The sequence below is a fragment of the Oryx dammah genome, unplaced genomic scaffold (genome assembly GCF_014754425.2).
Source record: "Oryx dammah isolate SB20612 unplaced genomic scaffold, SCBI_Odam_1.1 HiC_scaffold_8, whole genome shotgun sequence".
In the NCBI taxonomy this organism is placed as follows: Eukaryota; Metazoa; Chordata; class Mammalia; order Artiodactyla; family Bovidae; genus Oryx; species Oryx dammah.
The window spans coordinates 49,427,516-49,451,616 of NW_024070192.1; the positions used below are offsets into that span (position 1 = coordinate 49,427,516).

Here is a 24,101-nt window from a genome sequence, read left to right on the forward strand (position 1 = left end):
GTATCCTCTATCTCTAAGGGAGGGTCAGGAAAACATCATAGCCACAGACCTTTAAAAGTCCCTTACCATTTGGCAAGAGGCAAAATCAGTGAGAAAGTCTCGCCCTCCAAGTTGCAGAGACGTAAGGACCACCTAAAACTGAGACAGCAATCGGACAACAGAGAATCCCCCACCCTGGTACCCCTCACCAACCTCCACCACTGTGTTAGCAAACACCAAGCAATCAATAACAGCAGTCTACCGCTGAAGAGAGGGAAGAGTGCGGAGAGATTTTCTCTGAGGTACAGTACCAAAGAGAAAATAAGATCAAAAGTTAAAGGTAGAGCAGACATTACAAATCTCCCCTGGCAAACGGGCCTCTAATCTAAAAGAGGAAACCTTAGTATGGAATTTGAAGCCTGTGGTGTGCACTGCGGGTAGTCGTAACAACACACTAAAAAACCAGCTCAGCTGAAGTCTAGACTGACGCAACTGCTTGTGTGGAAGACTCAGCCAGGCATAAATACTGTTTAGCTCAGTCTCTACTGTCCTATATAAAGCATCTATCTTCCCACCACAAATTATAAGTCACACAAGGAAGCAGAGAAAAACCCAAAACCTCACAGACTGACAAAGGAAAAACATAGAAATAGAGTTTTATAAAGCTCCAGAATGGCTCAACAGCAAACTCAACAGGCTCAAGTTAGAGATTATCCAAACGAAACACAGATGGGAAAATATGTGGGGATGGGAGGGGACAAAACAGAAAATCCAAAGGCTGTGAGAAAATACCAAATGATTTAACATGCATGCAACTGAAATCTGAGAAGTAAAAGAGAATAGAATAGAATAGCTGAAAAGATAAAGGCTGAAAAATTTCCAAAACTAAGAAAGACACAAAACCACATATATAAGTTGTTCAGAGAACAGGTAGGACAATCACACTTTTAACTCCCCAAAACCAGCTAGACAAATCGTATCCAAACTATTCAAAGCAAAAGGTAAAAAGAAAACCTTTAAGGCAACCAGAGGAAAAAAAATGCATTACACTGAGAAAAACATTTCTCATCAAAAACTACATAAACCAGACAACAGTGGAATGACAATTCTAAAGCAATTAAAAAAAAAAAAAAAACACCTGAGAATCCTATTCCCAATGAAAATACCTTTTAAAAAGAAAAAGTAGACTTTTTCAGGAAAAAACAGAGAAGCAAACGTATACTACATAAAAGGGTAAAAGAAAGTACTTCAGGTTGAAGGAAATAAGATATCAAACAAAATAACTATCAACACAAAGAAAAAAGTAGGAAATAGAATAAATGAAAGTAAACATGAAATTTCCTTATTTTTCACTGGTCTAAAAGATAATTGGCTGGCTAATGGAATAAAGAAAGTGAAAGTTGCTCAGTTGTGTCCGACTCTTTGCCACCCCATGGACTATAAAGTCTATGGCATTCTCCATGCCAGAATACTGGAGTGGGTAGCTGTTCCCCTCTCCAGGGCATGTTCCCAACCCAGGGATCGAACCCAGGTCTCCCTCATTGCAGGTGGATTCTTTACCATCTGGGCCACCAGGGAAGCCCAAGAACACTCGAGTGGGTAGCCTATCCCTTCTCCAGCAGATCTTCCCGACCCAGGAATCGAATCCAGGTCTCCTGCATCGCAGGCGGATTCTTTATCAGCTGAGCTACTAGGGAAGGAATAACAGTAAAATTCTAATGTGTTTATAGCATATGTAAAACACACAACAATAGAACACGGGACAGAGGAATTGGAAGTTTACTAGTGTATTCTAAAATGTTATACCATGTTGTAGCTCAGTCTTCACATTGCCAGTGAGAAATTAATCACAGCACATAAGTGTTTAATCCAACATCAACTCCATTAATAAATTATTATAAAACAATTGCTAATACATTTAAATGGTTATTATATGGCATATACCTATTATTGTGTTAGTTGCTCAGTCATGTCTGACTCTCTGCGACCCCATGAACTGTAGCCCGCGAGGCTCCCCTGTCCATGGGATTCTCCAGGCAATAATACTGGAGTGGGTTGCCATTCCTTTCTCCGAGGGATCTTCCTGACGCAGGGATTGAACCCAGTCTCCCCCACTGTAAGCAGATTCTTTACCACCTGAGCCACCAGGGAAGTCTGGTATTAATCCAAGTGCTTTGCTTCACCAGTATTAAACCTCAAGATGATTCCATGGGGGAGATATTACTGGTGTCCCTATTTTATGGCTGAGAAAAACTAGAGCCCAAGGAGACTGAAATAACCTTTCCCAAGTCATACATCAATGAAGCAGCAGGATCAAGATTGAAACCGAGGTTCCTAACACTGAACTCTTAACCCCTTCACTGTTCCACAGTACAATTATACACATTCTTTAGCATATAAAATGAAAAACATCACCAGCAGGATGTATACCATTTTGGTCAAATATACTGAAGATTAAACAAAAGAAATTTCAAAGTATTCACAAACCCAATCTACAGACACTATGTTTTTGGCATCCCTTTCTTTCCACTTTAACTTGATAATGTGGTCACTTCACTGGCTTTTATACAGAGAACAAAGTCGTAAATGTAAACTTAACCAAGAAAGTCTGAGTAAGATATGATTTTTCAGTTTTCCAAGGATCTGTAAATTGTAGATTTTGTTTTGAATACATCTGGTTGGAATGCTGGAATGAATATAGTGGTCCCTCATGCCCAAAATATAAGAACAGCAATAACTTTCTAAAACCACAAAGTTCAAAAGTTCATTTAACAGATGATGAAAGCAGGCCCAAGAAAATTACCACATCCCCTGAATTCTAAGATGAATGTATTTTCCACCTTTTATTAATGTTCCAGAAATCATTATGCATCTAACATTAAATGTGTAGTATCTTTCTTTCACTCTGCAGAAGTCATTTTTATATCAACAGTCACCTTATAACTGACAATACTTTAACAGTAATGAAATATTAAGTGCCATGTTCATTACACTGTTCTAAGGATCCACTGACAGAGGCTGTACAGGATAAGCAAGGGTATTTTGATGCTACTTTTTAAAAGGCACGTAAGTGTTAACTTATTACTATAATCTGTTATAAGAACTTTATTTTAAAATCCCTCTAATAATTTTCTGTAGCTATTAAAAATGAAGAATAAAAAACATATTTTCTTAAACATTTGGTAGCCGTTAACATCTGGATTGAGACTTTGGCATACTGTTACACTAATGTGTAAAATTGATGCTTATGGTAATGATCTCACTAGCCTCTTTTCAGACAATGATATCATCCAGTAAATAATATGATTAGTTGAGAAGACTGGGGAATTAGTCTGCATTTTAAAAGAGAAAGATTTATACTATAATATACAAAGAACTTAACCCTCTCCATATAGTTAGAAGGTTAAAAAGGCAGATGTACGTAGGTGTCCAATGTAAAGGAAAGACTGTGTCACGTTTCAACTGATGTTCTATGATCCTCATCCTTCTTTTAGCATTTTTTTGGACATAAAGTACAAGGATAAGCCACTGTTCCTAGGGGAAAGCAGTAAGTGATGCGTACTGTTTCATAGCATTGCTTTTGGGGTCAGGAATTCCTGAGTTGAAGCCAGGCTTTACCAATTTACCAGCTACGTGATCTTGGGCAAATCACTTGACTACCTGAGCCTTAGTTCCAGTCCTACGAGGCTATGTGTCACATGTCTTCTCACTCTAGAACCCAGGTGGGAGAGCAGCCCCTGTGTGAGAAAGGCTACTCTTAGGGCAGAAGGCAGACTGCAGCCTGACTCCATTCTGTTTATCAGTAAGAATTAATTCAGCATGATGAGCTCATGGCTTTGCCCTTGGATACAACTTTTCCTGAGTAAACGCTATCACATTTTTTAAACGATTTTGATTCACAGTCAAAAGAACCAAATTAATATCTTCAAATTTTCATTCATTTTATATAATTTTCAAGAGAATCAAAGTTTTCCATTTAAATTTTTATAGATATTTGATTGTCAGCTGGTTTTTGTTCATATCAAAAGTTTCTGAACTAACAAATCTAGTCTTCTTACATCAAATTTAGCTGGTCTAAATTTGTTAATGAAAAATTGATTTTTCTAGAAATGTCTAAACAACAACAAACTCTTAACTGTATGCTTGAATAAAAACAAAAACAACCTGCAGTGCTCACTGCAGCAGCACATATACTAAAACTGGAATGATATAGAGGAGATTAGAATGGCCCCTCTGCAAGGATGACATGCAAATTCACGATGGGTTTCATACTATGGTATCACTTATAAGTGGAATTTAAAATATGACACAAGAAATTCCCTGACAGCCCAGTGATTAGGACTCTGTGCTTTCAGTGCTGAGGACCCAGGTTCAGTCCTTGGATGAGGAACTAAGATCCCACAAGCTACACAGTGTGGCCAAAGAACAGATTTAAAAAAATAAAAAATACGACATAAATGGACTTACTTATGAAACAAACAGACTCACAGAAACAGGAAACAGACTCATGGTTGTCACTGGTGGGAAGGGAGAAGGGATGGATTGGCAGTTTTGAATTAGCAGATACAAACTATTACACATAGAACGGATAAACAACAAAGTCTTACTGTACAGCACAGAGAACTATACTCAATGTCCTATAAAAGAATATAAAATAGTGTGTGTGTATAGAATCACTGTGCTATATACCAAAAACTAACACAACACTGTAAATCAACTTTATTTCCATTACAAAAATTTTTTTTAAATAAGTAAATAAAATTTTAAAACTTGTTATAATTTATTCTTAATTTGATATGAAAATATTGTCTTTCTCCACAATATATTTTAAAAATATAACATATAATATCATCATCAAACTAAAAAAATTCCTCTCTTCCCAAATTCCTATGTTGAAACCTAGTAATGGGACTTTCAGGAGGTGATGAGGGCGAAGCCCTATAAATGGGACAGGGGGTCTTTTTTTGAAAATTTATTTATTTTTGGTTGCCCTGGGTCTTCATTGATGAGCAGGCTTTCTCTTGTTTCAGCGAACAGAGGCTACTCTCCAGTTGCAGTGCACGGGCTTCTCGCTGTGGTGACCTCTCCTGCTGCAGAGCATGGGCTCTGGCATGCACGAGCTTTGGTAGTTGCAGTGTGTGGGCTCAGTAGCTGCGGTACTCAGGGGGATCAGTACTCTCATAAATGAGAGACCCAGGCAAGCTCCTTTACCTCTCTAGCCACAGGAGGACACAGCAAAAAGATGGCCATCTATGACCAGGAAGTGGGCCCTCACCAGATACGGAATCTGCAGGCAACTTAATCCTGAAATTCTCAGCCTCCAGAACTATGGGAAATAAAATTCTGTTTATAAGCTACCCAGAACATGGTATCATTATAGCAGCCTAAAAATGGACTGAGAACAAATACTAACAAAAATTCCTTAGTATCATCAAATATCTAGTTAGTAGTCAAATTTCTCCAACTATCTTTTTTTTCAACTTAAGATCTAAAATATATAACTGATTCCTACCTAGTCTCTTAACTCTCTGGATCTGTAGGTTTTCTCTCTCTCCCCCTCTTTTTCAACACAATTTATTCGCTGACGAAACAAAGACATTTGTCCTAGGGAGTTTCCGAAGGTCTACATTTTGATGACTGTATTGTCTGTCCTCTGTATTTCCTGTAAATAGGTAGTTAGACCCAGAAAACTGATCATGTTAAAATTATATTTTTTGGCAAGAACCATCTCCCAGTTGGTGCTATTGTATTTTCATCAGGAGGCACATAATGACTGCCTATCTCTCTTTTTGGTTACCCTGAGATGTACTTCTTTTCCTTCATTAACCAGTTTTTAAAATATGAGTTGGTTTCCCAGCATCTTTCAGAGGTATCTGTGCAGAAAAAGAAAATATAGACTACCTGAGACTGTTTTCCTTAAATCCGCTTTCAAGTTTGGCCCTTGACTGGTATCTGTGAACTTGGATTTGGGGGAGACTTCCTGAATCTAACTGTTCCCTAAATGTTAAATGTGGTTAACTGCTTAAACTGTTTATGAAAACAACGTGGTTCATGTTCAACATCTGCTTTCTTTTGGAAGTTTGGAATTTTGGCCTGTGATAAGTAGAAGGTGTCCAGGTGACCAGCTCCAATAAAAGCCCTAAGCAATGTGTGTCTCTCTAAAGAGCGTCCCTGGTGATAACATTTCACACCTGTTGTCACAACTTACTGCTAGAGAAACTAAGTATATCCCCTTCTGAAGAGGAATGGAAGAAGCTTACACCTGGTCTCCTCCAGACTTTGCCCCATATTCCTTTTCTCTTTGCTAATTTTGCTTTGTATCCTTTTGTGATAATTAATCAGAATAGTTGGGTATGACTATGCTCAGTCCTAGGAGCCCTTCCTCTGAATCATGAATCTGGGAGTGGTCTTAGAAACCTATATCCAAAAGGTGTACATTTTTTTTCTCTTGCACTTTTAATTTTGTTGGGGTATAGCTGATTAACAATGTTGTGACAATTTCAGATGAACAGCAAAGGAACTCAGCCACACATATACACATCCTCCATTCTCCCTTAATCCCCTTAAAAGGGGTAATTTAAAAAATATATTTGATATGTTTCAGTCTCCTTACACTCATACTTAGTTTAGCCATGATCAATTTCCCTGTCCCTTTGTAGAGGCAGACCATTCTTCAAACTGGCTCCTGAATCCAGTTTTTATGACTCTTAAGTACTGTCTGACACTTTCCTTCCTTTCTAGTACAACAAGATATTCTAAGCTCACTTTATAAATTTCCTGACCCAAACCTAGAATCAGACATTTCCCCAAGCAGCCTGGTTCTTTTAAGTGGGAAGTTCTATTTAGAGATCACCATCAGGATACTAAGGGTGCTTGCTGCTTGGGTATTACTGACTGTTTCTCAAACTTTTCAGTGGACAGATCTAGGAAAGTAAAACCCAAAAGAATGTATACTAATACTCCCACATATATACAATCTTTTCCATTTCATCTCCAACTAAGTTAATCATTGCATTTGATACAGATTAAATGTTTCAATATTAACAATGTTTCAATGTTCCTTTCTAGAGGACATTACTGAACTAAGGTAACAGAGAACTAGGATAACAAGAAGATAATTCTAAATGATAACTTCCAAAGGGAATCTAGGGATTTCCCTGGTGGTCCAGTGGCTAAGCGGAGAAGGCAATGGCACCCCACTCCAGGACTCTTGCCTGGAAAATCCCATGGGCGGAGGAGCCTGGCAGGCTGCAGTCCATGGGGTCGCGAAAAGTCGATGACTGAGCGACTTCACTTTCACTTTTCACTTTCATGCATTGGAGAAGGCAATGGCAACCCACTCCAGTGTTCTTGCCTGGAGAATCCCAGGGACAGGGGAGCCTGGTGGGCTACCGTCTATGGGGTCGCACAGAGTTGGACACGACTGAAGTGACTTAGCAGCAACAGCAGCCAGTGGCTAAGACTCGGTGCTCCCAATGCAGGCAGCCCAAGTTTGATCCCTGGTTGGGGAATTAGATCCCATATGCCACAACTAAAGGTTCGCATGCCACAAATAAAGATCCCGCATGCTGCAACTAAAAGAACACAAATGCTGCAATGAAGATGGAAGAGCCTGTGTGCCGCACCTAAAATCTGGCATAGCCAAATAAATGAAAATTTTCTTTATTATGCTCTGAGTACATAAAGCATGAGAATACTGGACCTAGATATCTGTAAAAGAGACTTCTGATGCTCTCACAAACGTAGTTCCCCTTTCCTTGGGCACATAAGGCATGGAAACATTTCCCCCATGCTTCTTGCATATGAACAGGGCTGTATAACAACTTCTGGCTAAAAGGTTATATAGAGAAATGACAGTCACCACTTTGGGGCCAAGTACCTAATTGCATGAGTAACTAAGCATGCCCTCCATTACTCCAGTACTGATTTACAGAGCTCTTTCTGATATGTTAAGTGCCAAAGATTTGACACTGCCAAGCAAAACCACTAATTCAAAAAGATACATGTATCCTAATGTTCATAGCATTATTTACAATAGCCAAGATATGAAAGCAACCTAAGCATTCATTAACAGATGAATGGATAAAGATGTGGGGTGTGTGTATATACCTACACAATGGAATGCTACTCAGCCATAAAAAGAATGAAATCTTGCAATCTGCTACAACATGGATGGACATGAATGAGTGACTAACCATGAACGCATGCCAGGAAGATCTCACATGCCACGGGGCAACTAAACCCTGCACCACAACTACTGAGACTGTGCTCTGGAGTAGCTCATAGCCACTGCTAATGAGCCCATGTGTCAAAATTACTGAGGCCTGTGCTCTGCAACAAGAGAAGCCGTGGCAATGAGAAAACCAAGCACCGCAACAAAGAGTAGCATCTGCTCTCGGGCAACCAGAGAACAGCCTCCACAGCAACGAAGACCCCAAGCAGCTATGAATAAATAAATAAAAATTTTAAAAAACACAGTTGCACATTCAAAAAACAGAATGCTTCAGTCTGCTTTATTTCTTTATGCTTCTGCTAGATCTTAAAGATTGCAATAAATCTTTTAGTGCTTCATCACAGACAACAAATATTTTTTTAATTATTGAGTGCACTTAAGAAAACAGACATTTCACCCCACTATCCAGGTTTGTTGGCAGCTACAGTCCCATTGTGCCAAGCTTTCCATTAAAATGCTACAACTATAAGAAATTAGGAGTAGATTCATGGGACATACTAATAATTAAAATACATAAAATCCTAGACAGTTCTGAAGCTCCTCAAGTCCATTCCCTTCTTCTGAATGTGAGCTCATTTCAGTGTTGAAACCAGACATAGCTGTAGTCTAAGATCTCTATCTTCTTGTATGCTCAGTCATGTCAGACTCCTTTGAACCGTATGGACTGCAGCCCATCAGGCTCTTCTATCCATAGGATTTTCCAGGCAAGAATGCTGGAGTCGCTCAAACCCACATCTCCTGCATCTCCTACATTGCAGGTGGATTCTTTACCACCTGAGCCGTCAGGGAAGCCTTGTATTACTTATAACCCATTATTTCAGGAAACTTAAGTGATTCTCTGGATGCTTAGGATCAAAAGATCTAATGACATATATCCTTCTGTTTATATTATCTTAAAGGAAAGCCGAAATTACACAAAGTATAGTCATTTGGGAGTTTTAAAAGACTGGCAATTTTTCACCTTGTATGTTTTGCTTATTATCTGTTTCTCCTGAGAAAACTGTAAGTTATATAAGGGCCAGGGATTCTATGTGACTATTTATTGCTATTCAGCACTCACTATTCCTCTTTATATAAATGATATCAGAAAAACACATTTTCAAAGATAATTATAATAGACAAATCATTTGTTTTCTCCTTAAGTAGGTCCTTTTAGATCAAATTTATACAGATACCACTTGTTTTTATGTCAAATGATTTTGAATCTTATACAGAAATCTTAGCAAAATCAAATTTAGACTTGAACTAATTTTATGCTTCAGATTATCCTGCAATGATGAGATGAATGTAATTTGGAAAATAAACAGTCTATAGCACTGGCAAAAGGTCAACTTGACATATTCTTTGTTTTACCATAAGAAGCAACTATTTTCAAGTGAATGAAACAATCTTCTAATAATAATTTAACGTATCAATTCTTATATTTTTTCTACACCTATTTTGAAAAAGGATTCAATTCAAATCTCTATAAAAGTGAATTTTTATGAGAATTCCCTTAAGGTCCAGTGGTTAGGACTCCAAGATTCCACTGGAGGGGGCCCGGGTTTGATCTGTGGTAGGGAACTAAGATCTAGCAAGCAGCACTGTGTGACCAAAAAAAATTGCTTCACTTTAAAAAAAATAAATGTAGAGGAATTCCCTGGTGGTCCAGCGATTAAGAATCGGCCTGTTTATGCAGAGTGCAGAGGACATGTGTTAAATCCCTGGTCCAGGAAGATCCCACATGCTGCAAGGTAACTGAGCCCGTGCACCAGAACTACTGAGTCTGCGTGCCTAGAGCCTGTGCTCCTCAACAAGAGAAGCCACCGTATGTGAAGCCCTCATACCCCAGGGAAGAGCAGCCCCCACTCACTGCAACTAGACAAAGACTGCACGCATAGTGACGACTCAGTGCAGCCAAAAATAAAAACAGAAGAAAAAATGCTGAAAATTAAAAAAATATATATATCAGTCAGTTCAGTTGCTCAGTTGTGTCCAATTCTTTGTGACCCCATGGACTGCAACATCCCAGGCTTCCCTGTCCATCACCAACTCGCTGGAGCTTGCTCAAACTCATGTCCATTGAGTCGGTGATGCCATCCAACCATCTCATCCTCTGTCATCCCCTCCAGAGGACATACAATGAAGACTGAGTGCAGCCAAAAAGAAAAATAAAAATAGAAGAAAAAAAACTGAAAAGTAAAATTTTTTAAAATACACCTTTCCCTTTAAGAGATCACATAAGAAGTAGACCAATTTCTTCATATGCCTAGCTATAAAGCTAGCCTAGAAGTTACAAAAAGTTAATTACAGTCCATGTTATGACAAAGATCATGTTCCAGAAAACTAAAATGGTACAGTGATTAAATTAACTAATAATAATTAAGATGAACATGCTGACTTTATTTAGGAAAGTTTTTGACAAGGTCTCATATCAATAACAACACATTTTAGATAACAAATTGTGGACTGGATAATTAGAGTTGGGCTGTGTTAGTCACTCAGTCGTGTCCGACTCTTTGTGACCCCACAGACCGTAGCCTGCCAGGCTCCTCTGTCCATGGGATTCTCCAGGCAAGAACACTGGAGTGGATTGCCATTCCCTTCTCCAGAGGAACTTCCCAACCCAGGGACTGAACCCTGGTCTCCTGCCTCACAGGCAGATTCTTTACCATCTGAGCTACAGAGAAGTCCCTATAGGGTCATGCAAATCTCACTGAAACTCAAATACAAAAGAGTGTTGATTAAAAATTCTACATCTTTTTTGGAAAAAATAGGTCTAAAGAAGTGCCAATCTGCCAACTATTAAACACTTTTTGTTGGAGATGACTCTTGAGAGTCCCTTGAACTGCAAGGTGACCAAACCAGTCAATCTTAAAGGAAATCAAGCCTGAATATTCACTGGAAGGACTGATGATGAAGCTGAAGCTGCAATATTGTGGCCACCTGATGTGATGAGCTGACTCACTGGAAAAGACCCTGATGCTGGAAAAGCCTGAAGGCAAAAGGAGAAGGGGGCAGCAGAGGATGAGATGGTTAGATAGCAATAGTGACTCAATGGACATGAATTTGAGCAAACTCTGGGAGATGGTGAAGGACAGGGGAGCCTGGTGAGCTGTAGTCCTTGGGGTCGCAAAGAGTTGGACATGACTTAGCTACTGAACAACAACAAATAAGTGATTTGGAGTATGACATAGAAGGCATGTATATTAATTTTGTAAAAGACAAAGCTGGGAGGAATGACTAATAAAACAGGCAACAGAATATAGAATTAACTTCATCTTAAGCAGGAAACAAGGCTAAATGCAGCACGATTACGTGTTATGTAATCAGAATTTTTTTTTTAAGTCAGAATTATATGTGAGGATACAAGAACAAGATCAAGCATGGAAATTTTAGCCAACAAAGCTATGACCTTTTTGCTTAAGCTAATACAATGTTATGCTGCTGCTGCTACTGTTAAGTCTCTTCAGTCGTGTCCGACTCTGTGCGACCCCATAGACGGCAGCCCACCAGGCTCCTCTGTCCCTGGGATTCTCCAGGCAAGAACACTGGAGTGGGTTGCCATTGCCTTCTCCAATGCATGAAAGTGAAAAGTGAAAGTGAAGTCGCTCAGTTGTGCCCGACTCTTAGCGACCCCATGGACTGCAGCCCACCAGGCTTCTCTGTCCATGGGATCCTCCAGGCAAGAGTACTGTAGTGGGGTGCCACTGAGAATTAAATATTCTCCTACTGTTCACTAATCTAATTCCATCTAGAGAAGAGCATGGGATTAACCAGTATGCATATCAACTATGGTTAAGGAGCAGTAGGGGAAAAGGACTTGTTCAGGTTCCCATTTTGCAATTCAAATAGTTGAATTCCATCTCTGAGTAGCAGCAGATTTCCAATGGGGGTTCTAGTGGTGACAGCAAAAACTACGGACTCATAACATGCCAAAATCCCCAGTGACTTCTACCTCCGTCCCTATCTCTAGAACCAGAAAATGAGGCTGGGACTAGGTCAGGTGAATATACAGATCTGTTTCAAGGCCCCCAAATTTAAAGGGGGTAGATGAAAATCAAAAATTTCACTCAATTCATGATATTTTACATTTTCAAGGTGATGTGTCACATCAGTTTATAACATCTAACACTTAGCAAGACACAAAAACTTTAGCAACATAAGAGAAATGTTAAACAGAGAAGGATGTTTGAGATAAAACTGACCACTACTAAGTTATCGCACTTCCCTGGTGGTCTAGTGGTTGACATCTGCCTGCCAATGCAGGGGACATGTGGTCAATCCCTGGTCCAAGAAGATCACACATGCCATGGGGCAACTAAGCCTGTGTACCACAACTACTGAGCCTGGGTGCCTACAGCCCAGGCTCCACAACAAGACAAGTCACCAAAATGAGAAGCCCGAGATGGCATCTAGAGAGTAGCCCCTGCTCACTGCAACTAGAGAAAGCTAGTGCATTGCAACGAAGACCCAGCACAGCCAAAAACTAATTAAAAAATAAATAAGTTATCAGTTACAATGGAATATTATTCAGCCATTAAAAGAAATGACATTCTAACACATACTACAATGTGGATGAGTGCTGAAAACATTACACAAAGGAAATAAGCCACACACAAAAAGCCATGTGTATCATTTCACATATAAGCAGCCCTTAGAATAACTGAAGCAATTAGTTATTAAGTTATTTAACTATTAAGAAACAAGGAAATCATTCCCCACTCTCAAACTACACCTTATGGAAAGAACTGCTTAGAATTCAGAATGCATTTTGCTTTACAACCAATGATCATATTTCCCTGGTTAACCCCATGAATTCTACATAAATTATAATGTGGTTAAAATAGTAAGTAACAATAATTTAAAGAACACTTTAAAAGTATATGACTGTGAATGTATTCATTTCATCTGTATTATGAACTAAATAAGCTTAGGGGCTAAGTATAAGAATGCAGTCATTATTTACAAATATCGTACACTATGTGGTGAAAAGGAAATAAAAAGACAATATGAATGTCTCAGTCCATTTCTCTATCCTGGCCCTATGCAGTCCCCACTGCTCAGATTTTTTCTTTAGTTTTTATTTATTTTTGGCTGCACTGGTTCTTTGCTGCTGTCGTGGGCTTTCTCTAGTTGCTGGGAGTGGAGGGCTACTCTGTAGTTGTAGTACATGGGCTTCTCATTGCAGTGGCTTCTCTTGTTGCAGAGCACCGGCTCCAGGCTGTGCAGGCTTCAGTGGCTGCAGCCCACGGGCTCAGTAGCTGTGGTGCACAGGCTTAGTTGCCCCACAGCATTAGGGGTCTTCCTGGACCAGGGATTGAACCAGTGTCCTTTGCATTGCAAGGTGAATTTTTAACCAATGGACCACCAAGGAAGTCCCATTGCTGAGATTATTAATTAGACAAAAGAAAGCTAAAGAAAAAGTGAGCAGTTGGAGTAGCCACAGAGGAAATAATCAAGTCCCTCCATGCCAAAAATGTCCTTGATAATACATCTGTCTAAAATCACATTTCCAAGTTCGAAGGACTTGGAGCAGCTGCACACTCTGACCTCAGCATGGTTTCGGTGACCAGAGCCGTGTTTGGAGACCTGCCCCTGGGAGCAGGGACAGTGGAGCAGTTCCAGCTGCAGTCAGACCAGCTGAGAGTGGACATCATCTCCTGGGGCTGCACCATCACAGCCCTGGAGGTCAAAGACAGGCAGGGCAGAGCCTCAGATGTGGTGCTCGGCTTTGGCGAGTTGGAACTGTACCTCCAAAAGCAGCCCTACTTTGGAGCTGTGGTTGGCAGGGTGGCCAACCGAATTGCCAAAGGAACGTTCACATTGGATGGGAAGGAGTATAAACTGGCCGTTAACAATGGGCCCAACAGCCTGCATGGAGGAGTCAAAGGGTTTGACAAGGTCCTCTGGACCCCTCGGGTGCTGTCAATTGGTGTCTAGTTCTCACGGATCAGTCCAGACGGTGAGGAAGGCTACCCTGGAGAGTTAAAAGTCTGGGTGACGTACACGCTGGATGGTGGTGAGCTTGTGGTCAACTATCGAGCACAGGCCAGTCAGACCACCCCGGTCAATCTGACCAATCATTCTTACTTCAACCTGGCAGGCCAGGGTTCCCCAAATATATATGACCATGAAGTCACTATAGAAGCTGATGCTTTTTTGCCTGTGGATGAAATCCTGATTCCTACAGGAGAAATTGCTTCAGTTCAAGTAACGGCATTTGACCTGAGGAAGCCAATAGAGCTTGGAAAACACCTGCAGGAGTTCCACATGAATGGCTTTGACCACAATTTCTGTCTGAAGGGATCTAAAGAAAAGCGATTCTGTGCACGGGTCCATCATGCTGGAAGCGGGCACGTACTGGAAGTATACACCACCCAACCTGGGGTCCAGTTTTACACGGGCAACTTCCTGGATGGCATGCTGAAGGGCAAGAGTGGAGCAGTCTACCCCAAGCACTCCGGATTCTGCCTTGAGACTCAGAGCTGGCCTGATGCAGTCAATCAGCCCCACTTTCCTCCTGTGTTGCTGAAGCCTGGTGAGGAGTATGACCATACCACTTGGTTCAAGTTTTCTGTGGCTCAAGAAAATGTAAAGATATGTCCTGCTCCAAGGCCAGGCTGGGAGCCCCTTTAGCAGCCTGACTCTCCTATGAAGAGATGAGCTGAAGATTTAGAGGCTTTCAAAGTGATCCTGTGATTTAAAATCATACAAATGGTAGCAGTCAGGGTAGTCAAGTCTGAATATTGATTTCCTTCCCCAAGACTGGCTCCAGGCCAGGTCTAATGACCAGCTCTCCTCTCTGTGAAGTGAAGGGGACCCAACCACCAATGTCACCTATCATTCAGCCTTGATCCTAGCCCAGAAGTGGCACCTGGGCTCCATGCACTGGCTCCATCTGTCCATTCTGCCTCTTTCTTTTCTACTTTCCACCCTTTCTTTCTTTGATCCTACTCAATCCTTTTTTTCCCCCTCCTTCTCTAGCTCACATCACCTTGCCCTATGCATCCTATGGCGTATTCAGGTCACTTAGCTCATTCAGCCTGCTGGCAGAGGGACCCTGTCTACCTCAATAAGGCAACAGATGATGGAGACGAGAGTCAGCTGAGGCTTAGAGGGGATAAATGACTCACCTAAAGACCCTGAACTAGGAAAAATTTTAACCAAGACTCTAAGTCGGGTTATTTGCATGAAAAATGTGCAAATTCAAGTCCCCTTCTTTGCCTCCACTCCAGTCTTCAGGAGCATCCCTAGCATCAACTGATGGGCACAGAGGAGTCTAATCCTGTTAGCCAGGCTTTCTTCCCAAATTCACTTTTATAAAAAGAAGCGTGAGTCTGTTTGAGCTTTATAGATGATGTGATTTAAGATGCAAGATCAAAATGTCCAGAAAGAATCTGTAAATTTGATTCTCTGCCTTCAGTTAACTGAGAAGGCCAGTTCAGCCAAGGCATAGGAAGGAAGTCACTGAAGACAGGAGCTGTGTTAGTGTGAGGAGAGGGCCTTAGCTGACAGAACTAAAAATTGCACTGGAGAGCACATGTTGTGTTATATAGATCAGCCTGGGCTTGCCACCTAATTGAATCATCAGTGATGGGTTTGGGTTGGTGGCTTTTAAAGAAATGTATCTTATACTATTATACACTAATAATCAGTTTAAATAAAATCAAAATCTGCACCTTCAAAAAAATAAATAAATAAAATAAAATCACATTTCCAGAACCTAGACTACCATTCCTCAGAAGACTGATCAATCAAGCAAGATACTAACATGTTTGGTCATCCTTTTTCCACGTCTTATTCTCATCCAGGAATCAGTTCAGGTCAAGAAGTAATGTGCATGAAACTACAATCTATTCGATTGGTGAAAAGTAATAGCAGTTTCGGACCCTGAATTTGAAATCATTATAACTAGGCTCAAACACGTCTTCATTAATCAACACAGGAACCATTACAGTCAACACATTTCTGTCAAGGAGAAGTAAGTTTCTTTATTCTGGTAGCATAAAAATCCTTGTTTTAGAATTTGACAAACTCTTGGAAAGCATTTTCTGCATACTGTTAGTCATGGAAGCATTTTTCCTGCAAAAAGTTGTTGAGACGCTTGAAGAAATAGTAATCGGTTGGTGAGATGTCAGGTAAATATGGAGGATGAGGCAAAACTTCATAGTCCAATTCATTCAGCTTTTGAAGCATTGAATGTGTAACATGCAGTCAGGCATTGTCGTGGAAAAGAATGCCAGCGGCAGACGTTGCAGTTTTTGGTGCATCTCATCAATTTGCTGAGCTTACTTCACAGATGTAATGGTTTCGCTGGGATTCAGAAAGCTGTAGTGGATCAGACAGCCAGCACACCACCAAACATGAGCCTTCTTTGAGAGCAAGTTTGACTTTGGGAAGTGCTCTGGAGCTTCTTCTCAGTCCAAGCGCTGAGTCAGTCATCACTGGTAGCTGCATAAAATCCACTTTTTAATTGCACATCACAATCCGATCATGAAATGGTTCCTTGTTGCATAGAATAAGAGAAGATGACACTTCAAAACAATTTTTTTTGATTTGTGGTCAGCTCATGAGGCACCCACTTATCAAGCTTTTTCACCTTTCCAATTCGCTTCAAATGCCAAATGATCTTAGAATGATCAACGTTGAGTTCTTGAGCAACTTCTCGTGTAAGTTGTAAGATCATCAGCTTATTGAAGTTATGCTCTCAGTTGGCTGTTGTCAATTTCTGATGGCCGGCCACTATACTTCTCATCTTCAAGGCTCTCATCTTCTTTGCAAAACTTCTTGAACCACCGCTGCACTGTACACTCATTAGCAGCTCCTGGGCCAAACACTTTGTTGATGTAAGGTGTCTCTGCTGCTTTACAACCCATTTTGAACTTGAATAACAAAATCGCTCGAATTTGCTTGTTGTCTAACATCATTTCCCTAGTCTCAAATAAGTGTAAAATAAACAGCAAGTAATAATTCATTAGCAAAAAACATAAAGCAAGAAATGTGCATTAAAGTAATGTATCATGAAGCCACATCTATTTAAGAATGTATTTCAATATCAATGGCAAAGTTAATGCGAAACCACAATTACTTTTGCACCAACCTAATATAAGTGTAACTGAATCACTTTACTGTATACTAGAAACTAATACAGCGATGTAAAGCAACTATACATTAATAAAATAAATTTTAAAAAAGAGAAGTAATTGAGCATACAACACTCTTTCTGCACATATGTACACTGGTTACTGGTAAAAATAAACCTGGAGGGAAGTCAACAGCCAAACTAAGAGAACCAGCAAGGCGCTGTCATATGCAACTGCTCCCTTGTAGCTACATTTAAGAATATGTGGGCTCTAAAATGCCATTTTTAAGAACTGAGATGTCTTTGTGCCAAGATAGTCTTACATTCCTATTTCCCTCAGTAGCCAAAAATATGCATTCAACAAATAAATAACATTCTGGGATATCTTATCATCAGGCAAACTTCAGAAACACCACACAAACCCAAACACACTTTCATTCCAGGCAACAAAGACAAAAATAAATAACTACATCTAACTACAAAGTTTACGCACAGCAAAGGAGATCAACAACAAAATGAAAAGGCAATGAAGCAATGGGAAACATATTTGCAAGTCATGTGTATGATAAGGGATTAATATCCAAAATATATAAAGAACTCAATAGCCTAAAGAAACAAAACAAAAAAGAAACCGGGTTTGGATAAGGACAGAGGAACTGAATATAAACATTTTTACAAAGACATACAAATGACCAACAGGGACATTAGGTACATCACTAGTCATTAGGAAAATACAAATCAAATCACAAGAAAATATCACCTCACACCTGTTAGAATAGCTATCATTAAAAAGATGAGACACTGTTGTATGGTGTACATGAAAGTTATCAAGAGAGCAAATTAAAAGAGGTCTTATCATGAGTAAAAATATTTTTCTTTTTTATACCTATATAGGATGACAGATGTTTAAATTTACTGTGGCAACATTTCAAGAAATATGTAAGTCAAATCATTATGCTGTACACCTTAAACTTCAATGCTGTATGTCCATTTGTATCTTGATAAAACTGGGGAAAAAAAATAAAGTGGTGAGGCTGTGGAGAAAATGGAGCCCCAGGGCACTACTGGCAGGAATGTAAATTGGTGCAGTCATTATGGAAAACAGTATGGTGGTTCCTCAAAACATTAAAAATAGGATTACCATATAATCCAGCAATCCCTTTTCTGGGAATATATCCAAGGAAACAAAAACAGGATGTCAAAGACATGTATGTACTCCCACTTTCAACGCAGCAAATATTTTTCACAATAGCCAAGATACGGAAACAACTTAAGTATCCATCAATGGATAAATGAATAAAGATGTGGTATCCCCTTGAGAAAATGGCAACCCACTCCAGTATGATTATCTAAAAAATCCCATGGACAGAAGAGCCTGGCAGACTACAGTCCACGGGGTCACAGAGTCAGATGGAACTGAGCACACATACATTTACAATGGAGTATTATTCAGCCACAAGAAAGAAGAAAATCCTGCCATTTGCAGCAACATGGATAAAGCTTGAGGGCACTATTCTACAAGTAATAAACCAGAAAGGGAAAGAAAAATTCTGGTGTCACTGACATGTGGAATCTTTCAAGGGAAAAAAAAAGGTCAAGCTCTTAGAAACTGAATGGAAAAGTAGTTACCAAGGCTTGGGGGGAAACAAGGTCAGGTAGGGAAAAAGGCACAAACTTCTCAGCTGTAAGATGAAGGAGGAGAACCTAATGTACAACATGAATATAGTTGATAATACTATTAATACATTTTATACTACGAATTCAAATTTGTTAAGAGAACTTAAATGTGCTTACCGAAACAAACAAAAAATCCCAAGAGTTAGATTCTGTAAATTCCAGGATAACAAATTGTTTTGGAAATTTAAAGAAACTGCTGTGATGGCAATTTTTTAAAAATAGAGTAAATACCCCAATTCATACTTTTAAGATATATCTTAACTCTTAAAAGGATACATCAAAAATTAGTAAGAGGGAATTCCCTGGCGGTTGGTCCAGTGGTTAGGACTCCATGCATCCACTGTCAGGGGACTCGGTTCACTGCCAGGGGCTGGGTCAAGTAGCTAAGATTCCACAAGCTGCACACTAAGGCCAAGGAAAAAAATCCTGGTAAGAAATATTCTTCCTTCTGGGAAGGGAAATGAGGTGCCTTAGGGGACTGGGTGGAAAGGAGATTTTTTTCACCGTCTGTTCTTTTATAAATTTTGAACCATGAGAACGTATCATTTGTTTAAAAGTACAGAAAGGGAAGAAGAAAAAAAAGATATATTTTCTAATTGTCCCCACTGGCCATATCATACTGACAGGGATATAAATCACGTGAAAAATGAACCCATGGTCACCAGAGAAGACGGTCTTTCAATAGAATACAGTGTCGTGCATCTTATGAGGGTAAAAGAATTAACGTGACAAATAAATGTACGTTCTTGCAACTGCAGGTAAGTTTTGAGTGAAACATAATTGTTACCAACTCTGGAACGAAAAAGATCTGAGGTCAAATCCTAGCTCTTCTAATTAGGAGTTGTATGGTCAAATAAATTATGTAACTTCAATTTGCTAGTCTAGATAATGTGACTACCTCCCTCCATGGTGCTATTAATAATAACACCAGTCACATGGTATGGTGGAAATTAAATGAGATAATTTACATAAAATAGTTATCCTAAGCCAGGTACATAGTAAACAACTCCATAAGTTTTAGTTATTATCACCATCCATGGGAGGCAACACAGAACAGAAGCTAAGAAGGATCTGGATACCTGGACCTGAGTCCTGGTCTCCTCATTAGGGTTAATACTGGGGCAAGTAACCTAGCATCCTTAAGACTCGGTATCTTTTCCTCATTCATAAAATGGTAGTAACATCAGTACTTGCATCATGAAAAACGCAATATATACAAATGTGTAAGTTAAATGAAAAGATGAAAAAATTGTGAATTTAATAGGCAAACACAATTTTTACCAAGTATTCAAAGTTAATATCCCCATTAACAGCATTATGTGGTTGTTCAAAGTATAATACTAAAAGATATATTTACAAAGCAGCATATAATATTAATAAACAACCACCAAAGTCTCTCACAGTCATACAGTATCTCTGAGGAAATGTCTGGTTTCAAATAAACAAATTACTTTTATTTGTACCTCCTGTAATGTTTGCAAACCACATTATCATATATAAATCTGATATTGCCAGTTTGGGGTTCAACTGAAATTATCCATAGAAGGATAAAATGAACCACCTTGGTTATAGAGAAAAGGCTAATGGTAAGCCCAGGTCATATCTCTTTGGGATTCAAGGACATGAAATAAATGCCCTATTATCTTTCAAATAAACAGGCTGGTGAGGGCTTAATGTGGTTCCCAGGGGGCCTGAAAAAAATATTCCTGATCCTAGTAAGGGGAAAAAAGAGACAATGAAAATCAGTAACGGGGACTATTTTTCAGTCCAAAAACATTCAATACAGCGCTTTCAAAATACCAGTACAATTAAGCTGCCAGCCCTTTTTCAGGGCTCTCTTGGACAAACAAAAGGATCCCCAAACATACTTGAATGAGGGACTTCAACTCTTAGGAACTAAAGGGTATCATGAGACGTGCCCAAGATCAATCAGAACCAGAAACCAAAGGAACTTTGCTGGAAGATTGATAAATGGACTGCGGTAAATCATACTGCATGCGGTTCCATGCTGCGACTTCTACCAGCAGAAAACCCACAAGTTATCCAGCTATCAAGCTCGATGACTTTACCAACTATCTAGAATCTTGATTGTGGTGGTAGATACACACACCCACAGTTATAAAACTATACAGAATTAAACACACACACACACAAACGGAAAGCGAAATGAGATCAGTGGATAATACCAGTGACAATACCTGGTTGTGGTTTTTTTGCATCTGGAAAATGTTATCTTCATGAAAAACTGGCAAAATATATTTTTGTTGTTGTTATTAAGTGCTCTTTTTTTTGTTCTTGGTACTCTTTTCTTTGTTATTAAGTGCATGTGAATCTGTATTTATCTTACTAAAAATTTCAGATCTTAATATTTGAATAAATGTACCACAGGAAGAATTTTTAGGAAAAATTTTCTATTAAATGTATTCTACATAATATTTTCTACTATTAGCTATAATAGCTAGTTTTTCTCCTAAAGGGCAAGTGACCACAGAAAAAATTCCACATAGATCCACACATTTACAACATGAATGTATTTGAAAACAAAAAATAATATAACACTTTTCCAATTAAAAAGAAGAAGCAAACTGAGACTTCCCTCACTGTCCAGTGGTTCAAATTCTGTGCCCCCTACACAAGGGGCATGGGTTCAACCCCTGGTTAGGAACTAAGATCCCACATGCTGCACAGCACAGCCAAAAAGAAAGAAAGAAATTATTTATAAAGCCAAAAAAGTAATAAAATTATACCCCATGTAACAAATATCTATGGGCCAGGCATCAAATGGAGAGACAGTAAAGAAGGAACAACTTAACTGATCTTTCTTGGCACCAACATTTTGAATCAGAAACTGACAATATACTTCTTCTGTTCCATGTGCCTTTTGCTTCCTCAGTCTACATCTTCATCTCATTAAAAGTGTCTTGGAACTTATTCTCGTAGATTTTTTAAAAGTCCTTTGAAATGGAAAAAGATTTATTTGATCCAGTGCTGTATCATCCCGATTTACTTTTATTATTTTATTACTTTTTTTTGCATTTTTATTTTATTTTTTTTAGAGAATTTTTTTGGGGGAGGTGCTGTGCCAGGTCTTCCATTGTGGCATGCAGGCTCTGGTTGCAGCATTAGAACTCTTGGTTGCGGAATGTGGGATCTAGCCAGACCAGAGATCACACCCAGGTCCCCTGCATAGGGAGCATGGAGCCTTAGCCACTGGATCAGCAGGCAATTCCTATCAATCTTATTTCTTAAATGTAAAATTTACAGAAGGACAGCTCTTAGGACAGCTCTTCTGAGAACTACCTTCATAGTATCTCTCACTGAGACAAAAAATGAGCAAACTACAGTATTATACTGCTATTAGCTTGACCTAGTCCCTCCAGCTAAGAGCCAGGAATGCTCAGATCATAATCTTCCGAAACTTACGCCAGTCCATGCCCTCACCTACAACCTTTGGTAGCTTATACTGACCTAAACACCACACCATGTAACTATTAGGTATAGGTAAATACTATATAACTCTATGAGAAATGGGAAAATCAAGACCCAACTCAACAATTTATATGAGGATGTGATAAACACTGTGTAAACAGCCAATTTTATTTAATTAAATCACAAGGGCAACTAGAATACTTATTACAAAACCAAAGAGGACAGGTTATAAATACCTTCAATATCATCATTAGCACAATGCCACCTACACAATAAATTTTCAGAGAATAATCACTGTTGAAAATATCTAACTGAGAAACAACCAAGAATACATAATTATGTAAACCTATTTCCATTAGTCAAGGAAGATTTTTTCCAATTAAATAAATAAAAATATTTTCAGGTAAGGTAATAAACCTGGCATTTTAGAACATGCACATTTATTACCACAATTCCACAGACATGCCACATGTGGACTCCAGGAACTAGAGCCTGGAGATTTGGGGGTCCATGATTCAGTCTATCATACTCTCCAATTATAGAAGCTCCAGTCCCAAGAGGGTGAGACAAACTCTCATTATTGGCTTTTTCCTCTCTCTGTTGTCCTCTGGCATGGCTCTGATAGGACGACTAGAAATGGGAGCTCAGGGAAAGGAAAAATATGGATATTGAGAGGAGGAAGCAACTCAGTAAAGATGTTTTTGAACTCCTGGGTTTGTCTCCAAACTGCACATGAATGGATGTGGCCCTAACCAGCATGGATCTGACCCTAAACAGAATTATAAATTGAAAACAGATCAACACCCAGGTTCCAGACTGTCTACTGGGTGCGCTGCACATGCAGTACAGATCCAAACAGCACTGCAAAGGCTGCGAAACCTTCACTGACACAACCCAAAGAAGACCGGTTGGAACTTACAGCCTGAACCATCAATACCCACAGCATGATAAAAACAAATATACAGTTGTCCCTTGGTGTCCACAGAGGACTGGTTTCAAGCTCCTGGCAGATGCCAAAATCCATGGATGCTCAAGTCCCTTATATTTAACGGAGCAGTGGGACTTCCCTGGTGGTCCAGTGGTTAAGAGTCTATGGGTTCAATCTCTGCTCAGGGAACTAATATCCCACATGCCATGGAGCAACTAAGCCTAACTGCCACAACCACTGAGCTCATGCACCGTAACTAGAGAGTCTGTGCACCACAACTAAGAACTAAAGAACTAAATAACATTTGTTTATGTATCTAAAAAACTGTCCTTGGAGAAATGAATGTAGTTAGTATTATACTACAAATGGGAATACCAGACCACCTGACCTGCCTCTTGAGAAATCTGTATGCAGGCCAGGAAGTAACAGTTAGAACTGGACATGGAACAATAGACTGGTTCCAAATAGGAAAAGGAGTACGTCAAGGCTGTATATTGTCACCCTGCTTATTTAACTTATATGCAGAGTACATCATGAGAAACGCTGGGCTGGAAGAAACACAAGCTGGAATCAAGGTTGCCGGGAGAAATATCAATAACCTCAGATATGCAGATGACACCACCCTTATGGCAGAAAGTGAAGAGGAACTAAAAAGCCTCTTGATGAAAGTAAAAGAGGAGAGTGAAAAAGTTGGCTTAAAGCTCAACATTCAGAAAACGAAGATCATGGCATCTGGTCCCATCACTTCATGGGAAATAGATGGGGAAACAGTGGAAACAGTGTCAGACTTT

At 39.5% G+C, this 24,101-nt stretch overlaps 2 protein-coding genes, 1 non-coding gene and 1 pseudogene across 4 annotated transcripts in view; 3 read left to right on the forward strand and 1 right to left on the reverse strand.

The window, feature by feature from the left end:
- Positions 1–24,101, reverse strand: part of USP32 (ubiquitin specific peptidase 32) — a 199,205-nt gene that overhangs the window by 98,960 nt on the left and 76,144 nt on the right. The window lies entirely within an intron of this gene.
- LOC120867523 lies at positions 4,149–4,255 on the forward strand. The gene has a single exon (XR_005721945.1). It is a non-coding gene; the product is annotated as a U6 spliceosomal RNA (small nuclear RNA).
- LOC120866419 (galactose mutarotase-like) lies at positions 13,716–15,884 on the forward strand. The gene has a single exon (XM_040244150.1). It carries the CDS (start codon positions 13,751–13,753, stop codon positions 14,132–14,134), a length of 384 nt encoding a protein of 127 aa, XP_040100084.1. The 5' UTR covers positions 13,716–13,750; the 3' UTR covers positions 14,135–15,884.
- Positions 14,465–24,101, forward strand: part of LOC120866527 — an 18,647-nt pseudogene continuing 9,010 nt past the window's right edge.